Source organism: Linepithema humile, chromosome 5 (genome assembly GCF_040581485.1).
Source record: "Linepithema humile isolate Giens D197 chromosome 5, Lhum_UNIL_v1.0, whole genome shotgun sequence".
In the NCBI taxonomy this organism is placed as follows: domain Eukaryota; kingdom Metazoa; phylum Arthropoda; class Insecta; order Hymenoptera; family Formicidae; genus Linepithema; species Linepithema humile.
This window is the reverse complement of record NC_090132.1, coordinates 19,683,556-19,699,662: the sequence shown is the minus strand read 5'-3', so window position 1 is coordinate 19,699,662 and position 16,107 is coordinate 19,683,556. Positions and strand designations below refer to the sequence as shown.

Below are 16,107 nucleotides of genomic sequence, written 5' to 3'. Positions count from 1 at the left end.
TTTAGGATAGAGTAATTAAAAATACAGCATAATTGTGTTTCATCATAAGTAACATTTAATGCAAAAATCACTTATTGATGCATTGTTTATTAACTCATGAAAAATTATTTCTTCTAACCATCAATATATATTTGTACAAAATACTTAATATATAATCATATATCATTCATCATATAATAATTTTAATAATTATCTCACGTGTAACATGAATTTATAAGACAGATTGAATTTGAAAAATGTTTAACTGCGGTGACAACAGCACAGTTAATTAAAAACCGAGACTTTCACGTATAACTTGATAATATTTAACAAATATAGCAATTGTCCAAGCTTAATGCTAATCACCTTTGTTCTTTTATAACATATAAGAATGTTTATGTATTTTTTATCCTGAGAGCTACACAGTCGCGTTGTAAATTGTGAAATACGACAGTTTACTCATTAGTATACGTGCTATACACGTATAAAAAGATTCACTTTAAGTTGTCACATAACCAGGCTAATAGGAAATAAAATGTTATGTACTTCTCAGAGTACTTACTTTATCATGCTTACGTCATAGATGTACGGTAAATATGACATCATATTGACATCGATTCTGAATCATTAGGTTCGAAATAGAAGTGACATAAGATAATGAAAAAGTAAATTAAATAATTTGCATTAACACAAAACCTAAATATGATTCATTCAACCTTTGGATGCACAGTCTAGCAGTAAAAGTTTTCAAAAATTTAAACGACAGAAAAATAAATTCGATAAATTTAAATTGCAGATTGTTGAAAAATGGCGGAAAACTTCTCTAAAAAAATATTTAGATTAAAAATAAAATAACTACTGCAATGAAAAATCCCTTTATGCATCCAAAAATTCAATCGCGTTTTCTTTAAATTATATCTTTTGTCACTTTTATTTGGAAAATCTCATACTTATATTTCTTAGCCCCTATTGCGCATAGGGGATATTTTATGCACCATTCAATATATTTTTTATTTTGGACCTCGATGAACATTTATTATGCAGTATGCTATATCTAAAGAAGAGTACTTGTTGCGGAAACAAAGTCAGGACAGATGAAAATAGAGCGATTTTGCCTTCCCGGCATGAATGCGGAAATAAATGTTTACATGTGTCTGGTGTTTCCAAAATTGATACCGCTTTGATTAGCACCCTTATTACTGCCGTATTGTAAGCTTATTACGCCCTGCCCAGCTCTCAACTGCTCTTCCGTGAAATTGCGTACATTCTTATCCGCCTCCTTAGGACCGATGCTTGGTTTGCCATAATTACCCGCCTGCAAAAATACAATCCTTATAATATATTTGAATCGACATTTCCGAGACATTATTAAGAATTAATAGAGTCAATATATTGAATTTTTAGCCACTCGGTACATTCATATTTGTGAAACGATATTGTACCTTTCTTCCAAGAGATTGTAAGCAAATAACAACAGAATTTAGATTCTGTCTTTCCCAGAGATCTACGGTTTGGAAGGTCTCCTGCGCCGGAACACCTAATGCCCTTGCAGCCTCGAGAAAAGCATTTATATTCTCCATGCATTTAAAGGCCAACGTTGTGTTGTTAATTTTCTTTACCGAACCCTCTTTGATATCATTCACCAGCCTAGGAAAACACAGAGGAGAAATATGATTATCGAAAATATTTTTACTTCGTTGTATTTTCAGCATTCTTAAATCGATTTTTTCGACAGTTTTTTAACATCTGATACCTGCACAGCAAGGTGCCATTCTTCAGAGTCTCATAAAAATTATCCATGTCCCCGTTGGTATTTATGTTTTCGCCGGTGATTGTTTTGATCCATTCCAGACATTCCTGCGCCAGCTCCTCGCTGTATTTGCTATTGATCTGTAACATCAATAAATTTACACGTTATTCTCTTAAAAATAATACGCAATGAGCAATGCTATTATGTTTCCGAGTTTTCTCGGTCGCAGGTCAGGGCTTTGATGTTATGTGGAGAGCCGCTTATTAATTATGCGATGTTCTAATGTACCAAGTAACACATCCTGTAGGGACTGCGACATGAGCATTGCCAGAGTCAGTGACCTAATCCATCACAACACCAGTTCGTTGTTCTTTCAATGTAACTCGTGCATCTTTGACCGTGAATATAAGTATTCAGGGAACACGACAGGGAACAAAGAGCTACATAAAAATCATAATTTTTCCTTTGTAATATTTTTATAATATTTTTATAATATTATAATATTTTTAATGTTAAAAATGTAAACATTTTTAGTAATACAAATATAAAGACTATTAGTGTCATGTTTAAAAAAATTTTTCAATAATGTATTATGGTTATTATGATTAAATTATTATTATGTTATTACTAAATTTATTGTTCATATCAGACTTGTTTTTATATATCGAGGGACCTATTTGCTAAAAAATCTGTTGTTAATTTTAATAATGACAATTGAATATCTCATATAAGAGGGAGAATCGATAACTTCTAGCAAACTCCAAGCGAATGGTTACCTGCCTATATGTGCGATTGCCTAAAAAGGAAAGGTTTCCAAGCATGGACCCTCGGCATTCATCTTCCTGCAGTATGCATATTCCGTTAGATATACGGTGTCTCGGTTCGTGATGCACTTCGAGGGACCGTATAGAAGGTATCCTGCACCTATCATGTTCCTTTCATCTAAAAGTTTCGAGTTGTTTTCTGCTTAGTAAAAATTTGATCTTTTCTTTTCTAAATTAAACCTTAATTTTCAACATATCTCAATCATCGAATTTTAATTATATTAAAATTCTCCATCAAAGCCAATTTTATAATAAAATAAAAAATACAATTTTATCTGTTTTACATCTTTAAAATTTCATTTTTAGAAAGCCTTCAAGATGTATATATAATTATTTCTAATTTGCCGCATATACATCACTTTTCGACAATTTGATCAAGATAAAATCAATATCGAATTAATCGTGATATGCTGCATGAATATCTTGCATATTTTGCATCATGATGGGCGCGTTTAATTATAATAATATACTGTCGGGTCTGGTGTCTGGTATTCCCGCGAAAGTGTTTTTACAGCGGATGCAGTTTCAGATTTTCGGTGCGTCACTGTAAAGCGATTCGATGCCAGCCCGAAACTATTTCCGCGATTTGTTTTCTCTGAAAACACTATCGCCCATAAAAAGTATAAATGAATGCCTGTGTACAGATGTATTGCATACAAGAGACACGTTTCAAGCATTTTTCTAACAGAGATTATTACTCGAATTATTGAAATTATATGACGTCGATTCTTCGCACTCCCAAATGATTCTAGTATTCTGTGGAAAATAATTTGTCGCGGCCGAATTTGTGCATTCTAAGCTGTGTTCTTACATAGTTCTTATTTAAAATTACTTTATACCGTCTTCTTTTCATTATTGTTTTACAGCAGTGTAATTGTTAACAGATTATTACAATGTATCGAACGTTACATACAAATGACGAAGTGGACGCAGTAAAGTGGACAATGCTATGCCACGAATCTTGTGCCAGGTATTCTCATGCTCACGGTATCTACTTTCACCTGAGACGTCACTCAGACCATTGCCAGGGAATTAATCTGCATCCAACTTGTTCACTCGAAACTTATACGTACATATTGAGCCATTTCGCACACACACACACAATCTCAACGGTTTCAGTAATATTAATGAGAATTTCTTTTCTAATATACTAAAAAATTTGCAATCAATTTCGCAAAAATATTTTATGGTGTAAAGCTAAATATCTTCGTTAGATCTCTGCATTAATTTTAAGAATTATTATAAATAAAAGATTTTGTTATTTGATACAATTCAAGATTTTAATTTTAGAAGAAAAAAATGCTAGACGACTTGGTTATATATATACAGTCTACGTGCGGTCGTTTACTTTTGTCCGTGTTCCGCATAGTTGCACATTCCTCGATGATATCAAGGCATTCTCTTTAAAGAGCACAGGACGCGATACTGCGGCCATCGTCGTTACAATGTGGAACGCGATCGCTTCTATATTTAGGCATTAAGTAAGCGCACGATAATTTCATTAACGTTAAAAGAGTGACATGCGAGGGATTTTAGCATACGCGCCAAAGTCACGCGACATTTTGGAGCGATTTTTCATGCATAAAGCACGACGAAAAGTGGACGAGACGACAACGTGGTGTAAATTTCACCTCGCAGACATCGTTTAACTTTGCGTAATTAAATATTTGATACTTGATTTGATATTTTATCATCGAAAATATTTTATGGCATTGTTTATTTGCACGAAGATATAAAGCAGACTAATAAGATGTGATTATATTTAATCTTTAATATAATTGATAAATAATCTTAAATATTTTTCTCAAAAACAGATATTCATCATACTATGATTACCGTTTTGTCATAAAAATACTTTAACTTTGCAGTAAAAATAGTTGTAAAAGTAATAATAATTCGTGACATCGATAGAAAAGAATTCGCGTTACAAATTCACATGTTGACAATTTTGTTGACACATAATATCACCGGATAACTGTTTATCTTATCAATATCATGGTCAGACCCCTACCAAGAATAACTGATATTATAAATATATTGCACACTAATAAGTCAAATCGAGCACAAATTCAAAAAGAACCAATAAATTTGTTTTATATAATTTATCAGTAACTGCATGTCACAAACTATTAATTCTAATTTAATTGGTCTATAAATTTTCTGTTTTTTTTTTATTTTTACAAACTTTGAATAATTTAATTTATCGCAATCAATTAAAAAGCCATATTTCTGAAAAAGAGATTAAATGCTTCACATACTAGAAATAACAAGATCCAGGTGGGACTTTAACATAAACGTTCGCAAGTAAACATGAAATTTTTAAACGCCGACAATATAATCTGCGACGATGTTATCTCGTAGAAAGCGTTGTACAAATAATCCAAATCAACAACGCGATCAAGAAGCAATGGTTATCTTATATCAAGTTCCGAGAGATGAAAGAGTGCGTCTGTGGCCCTTATATAGAAGCAGACGGCAAAGGAGAAGTGTAGGAAAAGGGTGCGATACGAAACCATGTAAAAATACCTCCTTAGCACATCGTACGATCTTAAACTTCAAGCTCTTTTAAAAAGGCATAGAGTATCTTTTAAATTAAAAATTATACAAGAGTCACAATTCCACGTGTGAGCAGCACGTGTTTAGATCACGTCGGAAGTGAAATTTATGCATCCCGAAACCACAAAGGAAATCTGAGTCGCACTTCTCTTTCGCAAACTTGATGAAATTAATCACATTCGAAAAATTGAACTTTTCTGACATCTTGAAAAACAATTTTTGTCGATCAATATTTCAAAATGTGTAAGATATATTGATGAGTTATACTTATATATGGAAAAAAGAAATGTATGACTTTCACTGAAAATATTCTGTACAACAAATAATCCATTATGAAAAATAATACGAAATTGCAAATATTACGGTTAATGAGAATTGCAAAGGAATTTATCAAGATTATATATCTCGCATCATGATTGTAGATCAGAATTTTTCTGTGCGAAACAGGAGCAAAGTATTGATTTATTTACAAGATAATCTCGCCTTTATCACACGTGAATGATGTTGGAACTTATATGGATTATTAGAGTTTACAAACTGATAGTTTTTTTTTAGATTTTTCTAAGTCTCGTGATATTACACTCGTGATATCATTGTTGATTACAGTCCATAACTTAGTTTTTTTTTTTTAGAAAAACAATCGCCTCGATAATTTTTATGAAGACTTAACTTTAAAGTATTGAAGACAATTTATAAGATATTTTATACAATAATCAAATTATTCTACGCATAAAATATACGTACGTATAAATTATAAACGCATTGCTTGTATTTTAATAATTATTATGATTGAATACTTTCTAGTCTAATAAGATTCATATTGCGCGTTTGTTAAATAAATTGGAAAGACTTTAAAACTGTTAAAGTTTTAAGAAACATAGGCAAACTAGTATGTTTTATTTTTCCAAGCTGTGTCATAAAAAAAATAATCTAAGCGCGTTAAAAGTGCGAAAAAGCCAAGTGCTTGTAATTAAAGAATTATCATGCACTCTTTCGCTGTGTGTGCTTCTATAGCAATGACATTGATGCTCATGTGTAATAACACGTTCACACGTTCACGGTCGCAAGAATTAGGTCAGAGGCCTGCTGCTGTCAATGAAGCGCAAGCCAGATTGAATTGCTCGACTATGTCGCGATGAGCAAAGTCATTTTACTTATTGACTGGAGTAATCGCAATCTTGCCAGATGCTTGATAGATAGATACGGCTTCATATCGAAACATGTGACAATTAGCTAATGTGAATATTCCAGCGTTTAATTAATAAATTGGCTTCTCACACTTTTAACGTGCTTAGATCACTTTTTGATGGAGTGGCTTGGAAAAGAACATATACTAATTTTTCCATGTAATACTTTAATAGCTTCAAAGTCTTCCCAGCTTATTTGATAAAGAAATATGCAATTCTATATAAAGTAATAATTGATTAATAAAACAAAAATATATTAACAATTAAAATGTTGAGTGATGTAAAAGACTGTCAAAGAATCTTTTAACCGCATAAGCACATATCACAATTTTCCAATACGACAGAAATTGAGTATATTTTCTTTGATGCTTCAAAACTGTCGACACAAGATTGGCGTTTTATGCTGTACTCTAAAGCATCTTTTCTCTAAAGGAAGTTTATACCTAACAACTATCCTTAAAAGGCGGACGCTCGTTACGAGCGATCGAACTTATCGCAAATCGATGCGACGCGTATACGACAAAATTATTGACCCACTTTGTAAGGCCGATCAATTGCATAATCTTTACGCGGCTTATCTGCGCATACGTGTTTCTCGAGGATTTTTTAAACGCGAAGGTTGCCCGGTTGTTCTTGACCATATAAGGACCTCTAAACGAGAAGAGAGCGGTCAGCTTGAAAGAGAATCACAGCTTTGCCTGTATTGGAATACGATAAAAAAATGCAACAAAGAATGCAAGAGATCATTATTATTTTCTTACTTTGAAGAGGCAAATTAGATGTCTAGACTGTTTTCCTAACAATCTGTTCGTAGTCTTTTTTACTTATTATTTCTCGAGTTATCCTGAATTCACATAGATTAACACGTAAAGTAATTAAGTAAAATTTGTCAGAACAAAACCATTAAAACTCGATTTAAGTAAATTGAATAATATGTTAAAGCATTTTTTCTCGTAATTATGATTAATTAATTATGCCGTAAAACTGTTTTCATTTTTTTAAATTATAACAAAATATAATCGATCATATTTTCCTTCATTAAAGTCGTTTAATTATTATTTATTAAATTAAATACATTTGAAACATGATATATTTCACAATTTATATGTTGTAAAATGCGAAGTTTATTGTCAGTCATAATAAGTTGTCATTCTAAATTGTACGTTACTGCCCGTATAAAAAACTTCAAAGAAAAGCCCGCATTCGTAGTTTATTAGCTATTACGGTTTCTGACGGCACACAAGAAATAGACATTCGATATTGGATACGTTTAATTTCTAACAAACATCCGTAATGCAATATCATTATCATAACGAGCAATATGGCTAGTTTATATGCAATTATGTAATTGAACCGATATTAGTATTTGGTACCAAAGTCACGCGAACTGACTTGATTACTTAACAGACGCGTTATTGACTCTTATATATAGACGTGCGCGCGTTGCCATACAAGTCTGGCTATTTAAAAAACTTGAATACATATTGGGATATTCATCACGACGGAGACCATGAAATAACGTCATCTTTAAATTCGCGCGAGCTACGAACACATATTTCTGAGGTTTTATACGTTACAAGAAACTGCATTCGGTGCGTGTGTAAATGATTAATGAGAAGACTAGCGAAAGTCATGCAGAGACGAAGACGGCAAACGTATACACATATATTTTATCAATGTAATGTAATCAATTTTTTAATTCAACGAGCTTTTCTTCCGAATAAAATATTTTCATTTAATAAAATAAATTTTCTTTACATAATATTTGTCAATTCTAAATTTTTATAAATTTAAAATAATATTTTAATGAATTTGCACAATAATTTGTAAAACTCGCGTTACTTTTAATTGCAAAGATTTTTTGCGCATGGGAAACTCTCTTTCGTTTGTATGACTTCTTGCGAGAGCGATGGGAACCCATAGCCGCTAATTGAAAAGAATGCAAGGTCAGAACATGGGGTTCCTACCGAGGTCATGACGAGATCTCTGAAACTCGGTCATCCGGTGTCTTTTCGAGAGATAAATTATTCATAATTCACAGTCCAATTATGTAAATAAACTATTCACACGATGATTAAGTAGATTTATATTAAAGAAAAGTGGATGTTTGAAAAATTATCAAGAATGTTTTCAAGATATGTGTAATTAAGGATCTGTGTGATTAGTATCCATTGACACTTTCTGCATTTGCAATCGGAAACGAGCTATTGTGTGAGCTATCTAAAGGAATGTCATAATATCGAGTGCGTGACGCATATTATTTTCCATTTTATACTTCTGCAATTTATGTCCATCTGTATTAATATTTCTGCAGCTATATCTTTATAACTTTTTTCAAGATGCAGTGTTTTTTTTTTTTTTTTTTTAATTCAATTATTGATGAAACTGTCTTTCACTATCGTTAATTGCTGTTAACTGTCGTTACATATAGGAGTGTCCGACTAATCCACTTAAAAAGGGAAACCGTTTGCTCAAGTAATAAAGTATATGTGCGAAATATCGATAATTAAAGCCATCCTATGTCTTATGTCATCCGACGGGTATGACATAAGGAAGAAGTTATGCCGGAATGAGTCACAATATGGAGAAAGTTTTCTGGCAGGATAAACCTCACGATCAATGATGTTACGTTTTCATTACGTTCTGATCCAATGAATTGGTTCTATGATTAAGTGCTTCCTACAACGACATTATGCAGATAAGCACAGAATATACAAGTACATGTGCATTCTAAATAAGCTTTGCAGGATACGTAATAAAATTCAAATCATCTTGCATACGGACAAAGAATATTTGTTGAAGTATTCGTGTATAAATAATCAATAATATTTGAAATATCAAAAATATTTATAATGATAATCACGCAAATTAATCTGCATATAAAATTCGATACGAAAGTGTGTGGTCATTTTATTCGCCGATTCTGATGCATGTATGTAATTCGTTTTCGAAGTATCAAATGCGATAATGCTTCTATCAGAGTTGTAATACCTCACGTAAATGATATGCCGAACATGATCACGTCATCCCCGGAGTTTATACCGCAATTTGCTTGATAAGATCGAACAATGTTATGTGGTTTTCATTTATGTCGACTTTGTGGATTCTAAACTTCTGATCCAATAAATTGGCTTCATGATAAAGTTATAAAATTCTTCTAAAATACTTCTAGAATAAATTATAAGAAGTATAATTAATTTTATTGTAATTTTATTCACGAGAGGTGAATTTGTTTTTCTCTATTTTAATAAAGTTTTAATTTTCCACTGATTAATGTAATTTATGAACTTGATGTAAGAAAACAACAAGATTTATATATCACATGACTTATTTGTTGTCCGCGTAAAGACATAAAAATATTAACAATAAGTCGCGCGCAAGAATCCTTATTCTCCATTATTCGCGCCTAGAACGGAAACCACTTTATTCTACTTCCGGCCGTTAATACAGATATCCTCTTCGGGGATGAAGCATCTCTATTTTTAGAATGCGGGTATAATACCACACATTCATCGTATAGCATTCGTAGAAGAAATCCTACCATCGGTAAGTTAATGTGAAATCACATTTCGGGGAAGATAATAATGTAGAACAAAATAATAGCACACCATGCATATAAGTATACTATATGTACAATACATGTATGCAAAAAGAAAAAATTGCATATATAAAAAAAGATAATACCTATGAAACCAAGAAAATTTTTTTTCTTCAACATCATTCTATAAATAACAGTAAAACAAGAAGGATAAAAAATAATATATGTATATATATTATTTATAGATGTTAATTTCTGTTAATATTTACTACGCAATAGTACTAAACAATATCGCAGTATATCCGTATATCTTCGATGCAAAATTGCAATATGGAATGCGCTGAAGTGTTTGCTCCACTTCGTCATGATAGTAACATTAGCTATGATATTCAAAGAGCGCTGACAGAGATTGTGTCACGCTTGTGATAATATTTGCCTTTGTGTCAATTAATGAAAACAATCTGATTTTTTCCAGAGAAAATAGGTTCGCTCAGAATCGTAATGCCTATGATATTATCGCCTGATGTTAGTCATTACTCATTATATGCATTTATTCGTCTGTCAGCTATACAAACAGGCAGGCACGTTGAACTTCAGCAATTATGGGAGGTGGTCATGGCTCACCGCTTTTAATTTATAGCGCTGATAGTGATAATCATATGATGAACACTACCTTGGAATCATAGTGCATAGCTATCTGAAGTAAGGTATATTTACGAACGATTATGGCTATAATGAATTTATTAATCAACATTCTGCGTCTTTCCTTGCACATTAAAATATGATACTATTTTCCTAACTATTAATAGTGTTCTTTCTCAGCATAATTTTCATAAAAAATTAGATTTATTTATTTTTTTCAATATTAAAAACATTTTTCTCTGCAAAATAGAATTAAAAAAAAAAAAAATTTATTGTAAAGGTATTGCATAACAAGTTTCAAATTTGCGATTAAATTTCTTTTCTCGTTAAAAGACTTTTGTATTGCCAATTTGCAATATGCAATGTCATAGTTAATGCACGCAACGTAACATTCTGAGACAAATGATTTTGTACCGGTGAAGTATAACGAGTCGGCTCGAACTGCATTCCATAGACGATAAGCATATCTTGGTTCGTAATGAGTGCGAGCTTCTCCGCAAACCTTGCGACGAATATCTTTCGGTATTGTAACTTGCAAAATATTTTTACCTTAACGATTCCTTTTATTTTTTCAGTAAAGTGCGAGATAATTTCTTTACAATACGACAAACTGCTTATTGTCAATAATAGTTTCACAAGATATAAACAAATTATTAAATTCTCTGCTGCAAAAAAAAACGTATTTTGTCGAAAATACACTTTTGGTTGTATTTTTAAAAAATTGAGCATATAATTCATATAAGTTTAATTATGATTTATAATTTTATCGCAATTGTATAATAATAAAATAAGGATCATCATGATATAAAAATTCACTATGCGCTTGTTTTATATGTCAGAAAATTACATAATACAAAGGAAAGAAAACAACTGATAAAAATGACCACTGCCTACATATGTGGTTAACATTCGGTATATTTCCATTCTCAATAAACATTCATTATTGTTACTAAAGTTCTTACTTTCCTCGAAAAAAAATAAAGCTCGAGTGCTTTACATCATATCTATTTCTAAGTACTTCAAGTGCTCAATGTAAAAACGTTTAAGTGTTAATTGATATCAAAGAAATTGCTGATAAAAATATTTCTTAGTGTACAAAAAAATATCCTTTTTCATTATTTATTATACGCCAAAAAATAGAAACTAAAATATTATTCCTTTAATTTATTTAATGCAACTTTATATTCTCAATCGTCGATTCCAAAATATATAGATAGAATTTATGTAAATATCTAAATTATCGATTCATTAAAACATAACTCTTCAACTTTTCGTAAAGAACCGGTCTCGGAATAAGTTTTGCGCAATATTACGAAACTAACACTAGAAAATTAACACAATTTCTGCAACGCTTGTAGAAGGATAAGAAATAAAAAGTCAAACCGATCATGCTGGTGCACGTGCGAAAGAACACTATTGGCTTTCGTTGCAGAATAACACAATTTCGATTGTTGACGAAGGAGGGCAGGGGTGCAACACGTCCAAGAAGTATACCATGGCCAACAAGTTTCGCGAGGGACGCTCCCTTCTTCGGCAACTGGATCTCATTTTAATTCCCCTCGAAAGAAACGACCGCCTAGCAGCTGTTGCTGCTTACGGAACGAAACGTGTGCGCATCGAAACCGAAATACCGCTGGATACCTGAGGTAATGAAAAAGAATCAAAGTCGCGGCCCGGAATGACAGATGCAGTTTTCAAAAGTGTATACCAACATATTTCGGTGCAAATTTAACTTTTATCGTGTATTTGAATTGTGATAAAATTTATAATAATTTTTAGTTGCGATGAACAGAGATTTAAATGCGAAAAGCATCGCAAGAGCATCGTTCGATTTTTATTTTATTTAGATATTGATTTTTTCTTAACGGAAACATTGAGATACTAAATGTACACTGAAACGCACATGTTATTTTTAAATACAACTACATTTTCGTTCTTCATTATTATCAAGTTGTTTATTTACCATGAGATTACACATGCACGATTCCTTATCGCGTTATCTACGCATCAAACAAATAATTGAAATATATTTAATAATTTATATAAGTTATTTCTCCATTCTTAACATTCCAAAATGCGCGTAAAATGATTAAAAATTTTTGTCAAAAATTGTTCTTTGTATTTAAAATAATAATGTTTGCGCACAACTTTTCAAAAATGACTTTTAAAAAATATTAAAAATAAAAGATTCTAATTAAATAAAAAATATTAATTTATGTGTATTATACAATATACGTATATACATATATATATTTTTTCTTTTATTTAAAAATATTTATTTTTTAATTTTAATTCAATTAATGATATATTGAAAAAACAATATTTTCAGGTCTTGTGTCAAACCTTAAAAAAATTTGTAGAAGATATCTCTTATCGTTTATCGTAGTGATCGAGCTTTATGACAGCATAATAAACTTTTAAAATTGTATTGCATCATCTTATTCAATTTTTTTCATGAAGAATTTTATTGCTAATTATCTTTCCAAGAATTTATATTGATCCATTTTTATTTATATTGTATGTATTGGAATGGATATTAATGACTTACTAACAAGTATCACGACTTAGACACCTATATGGATTTGCATTATAAAGTAACTTATGGCAGTGAGAATTTTGTTTTGTCTCAGAATAGTACGTGTATGGAACCGAGCAAATGTAAAGTATACATTAAACACAGCTGTGAGATAAACGATACGCTTGCATAAAACTCAACAAAGGTTCGCCAAGACTGGATACTCTTTTGCTAATTGCTACGCGCGTTTTTTTCTCATCCCTATAACGATATTTTTTATAAAAAAATCGTAATGGATTTCGAAATCTTCACATAATCGAAATGGAAGGATTATGTATACTAGTGGCGAAAACAAGAATTGTCAAAATTTCAATAAATATGATGATATTTCAATAGATATGACGGAAAATAATTGTTTAAAATTTAGTTTCTAATCTTTTATGTTATTTTTCATATGAGTTTCTTGATGATCGTGTGTTCGATTGGTATTTGAATAATGTAAACACACGAGCTACGTGAACGAATGCGAGAATACAAATAGTGAAAGCCTGCTTCATTATTTACTATCGTATTGACACACTGTATTGATATGGACTCTGTAATTTTTTGTAATAACTATATTTACACGAAAATCACGAATTAAAATCGTGTCGCAAAGAATAAAACTCTTTCTTCATACGAAATTATAAAAAATAAAGCATACGAGATACCATAAAGAAAAAGTAAATAAATTTTAATATCTGAATATCTGTAAATATTGATAAATGTAAAATCAGATTACTTAAATTACAATATTGCTACATTTTAAAATTAGAATAACTTTCGTCGTTTCAAATCACAATGGTCTGATTCAAAATATTGACACTAATTGAACTGATTTATTATATTAGCGATAATCAATATGATGTCTGACGATATTCCGTAATTCCACAGCTTAGACTATCCTGCCACCCTCAAATCATTCTGAATTCTCACTCCACCCTGTAGCCATAGTGGAGTGTATGTAGGTCAGTCAAAATAATGGTATCAGAGAATCAATATGATACACCGCGAGAGTTTTCATCACTTATTAATTTAGCGATATCAATTAAATACGCATTTAACTTTTAATAGTTTCACACGAACATTAGCTTCATTGCATGATAATCTAGTGCTACGTGCATCATCATGATTGACCTTGCCACCTCGGCTGAACAATGCCCGGCTGACCGACCACCAGATGCACGTTTACGAATTAGTACGTCGACCAGGGTTGCACGCTTGCGCAGGAATGCACCCTCAGTAGGTCGAGTCCACGTACCCCGGAGCTAAAGTGGAGGGGGTGGTGGTTGACTAGGTCAGGATGCCAGGAATGCTAGCGACCGTGTTTACGGAAGTGAAAGAGGATTGACAAAAAGAGCCTTACCTTTCTCTGCGCCTCCGCGGCAAATCCGGACTTTGCAGCTCTATTACAGGCCATTTTCGCTTCGGGTTTGTAACGAGGTACGGGCCCGCGCGCGCGTTTACAGTGGATAGCAAAAATTCGTGGTGTCGATCAGCTGTGCAAGAACAACGTTCACACTTCGGCGGTCGCGACTCGACTGGAGGGAACCGGCGATCAGACGGCGACAACACGCTCCGGCGAAGTTTGTGCGACGCGCCCATTGGCCGCCCGCACCGAGTATCGAGCTTTCGTCTGGCGGCGCGACACACGACCTCCGTTCTCCAAGTTGCCCCGGAGATGACGTCAGACGATGAACGGATTCCTGGAAGAAGAGATAAGATTTTTGCAGCGACGTTTTCATAAATTCGCAGGATGAAATGATGAATCCACGGATCTGCTTATTCATGCACTTTCTAACTCGACGTTTTGCTTTTTTCTTTCACCGAAGCATGAACGTATTCCTGTTTTATTTTAAGGAATAAAATACAAATAAAACTGCTAGATTTTTAAAGATAATAAAATATCACCTGTTTAAAAAAATACTACAAATTTTATTTGATATAACATTTTGTATTTATTTTCTTTTATTTTTGGCGATTAGTTTAGATTATACGTTTTGAATAAATCCATCTACTTTTATGTTTCTTTCTATATTTATATAAACATACAAGACTATAAAATATTTAATTGAAAAGTAAATTGATACTACCGTTCTTAAATATTTTGCTTGTACTAGAAAATATTATATACTAAATTAACGTATGAGTAAATATTTTAGACAAAAAAAAGATAATAAATAATGTAAAGCAGAAATTGTAGTCTCTTACCGCTAACAGAAAATTTAAATATTTCTTTCCTGTTCTTTCTTCTTTAATTAAGTCAAAGATGAGCCAGAGAGTCGTTAAGCTTGGAATTTTAAGAACTAGTCTGACATCATCTGGAAATTCAAAACCACCTTTTTATTCAGTTTTAAAGATTATATTTTTGACCTACATTCCAGAAATATTATAGAACAATTTAAGTAATATAAAACAAAAAGTTTCTTTCATAAAAGAATGTTCAAATGGCTGTTATTTTTCCCATGTTTTTTCTTGGAGTAAATATATATTTTAGATTAAAATTTCAGCTTTTGAAACTATTTTTAATCTTCACATTTCTCTATGCAGTTTTATTATAAGATATAGAATTAAAATTATGAGACTTGGTTGTTGTAAGTGGTTTTTGCTTGAATTTTGGAGGCCACGATTGCGCCTGCAGTATTGGAGTTCCTTGCACGCATCTCCTTCAGCTGCAATCGCCGAAGAACGAACGACCTTCTCCGAGGCCTCGTGCAGCCTTCCTACATGGAGCAAAAAAAATGTTAGGTCATGGAACCTGCGATGGATATAGGCTATATAGGTTTCTCCGTATGCCTTCAGCCGGCTGGTCCTTATTGTCGAGCCGCTCCACGATGGCACGACCAAAACTCGTTTTGGAATGAAAGTGGTATCACGCTGGTATAATACGATAAAAAAATAAATGGGTATATAAGTTTAAAAAATTAGTGCACATCAGATTCGTGAAATAAAATTTGAGCATGTGTAAAAAATAACTTCCGCATTGAGTAATAATTTATATAATTATAGAAAAGATATTAAAAGCTGCTTTTAAATCAAAGAAAAATATTTTGAAGAATTTATTATGTGGAAAGATA

The 16,107-nt window shown here is 32.0% G+C and overlaps 1 protein-coding gene across 1 annotated transcript; it reads right to left on the bottom strand.

The window, feature by feature from the left end:
- Window positions 1–32: 32 nt before the first annotated feature.
- Chd64 (calponin 3) lies at window positions 33–14,604 on the bottom strand. Its single transcript, XM_012370276.2, has 4 exons — window positions 14,397–14,604; window positions 1,733–1,869; window positions 1,422–1,626; window positions 33–1,294 (listed from the first exon to the last, which is right to left on the bottom strand). Exons 1-4 carry the CDS (start codon window positions 14,448–14,450, stop codon window positions 1,124–1,126), a joined length of 567 nt encoding a protein of 188 aa, XP_012225699.1. The 5' UTR covers window positions 14,451–14,604; the 3' UTR covers window positions 33–1,123.
- Between the last annotated feature and the right edge of the window lie 1,503 nt (window positions 14,605–16,107).

What these genes read in the sequence shown, in the direction of transcription:
- Chd64 (XM_012370276.2), bottom strand. Translation starts at nt 14,450, where the DNA reads ATGGCCTGTAATAGAGCTGCAAAGTCCGGATTTGCCGCGGAGGCGCAG. An exon ending in AATGGCACCTTGCTGTGCAG is followed by an intron (nt 1,627 to 1,732) that starts GTATCAGATGTT and finishes GTGTTTTCCTAG; the next exon opens with GCTGGTGAATGATATCAAAG. An exon ending in TACAATCTCTTGGAAGAAAG is followed by an intron (nt 1,295 to 1,421) that starts GTACAATATCGT and finishes GTATTTTTGCAG; the next exon opens with GCGGGTAATTATGGCAAACC.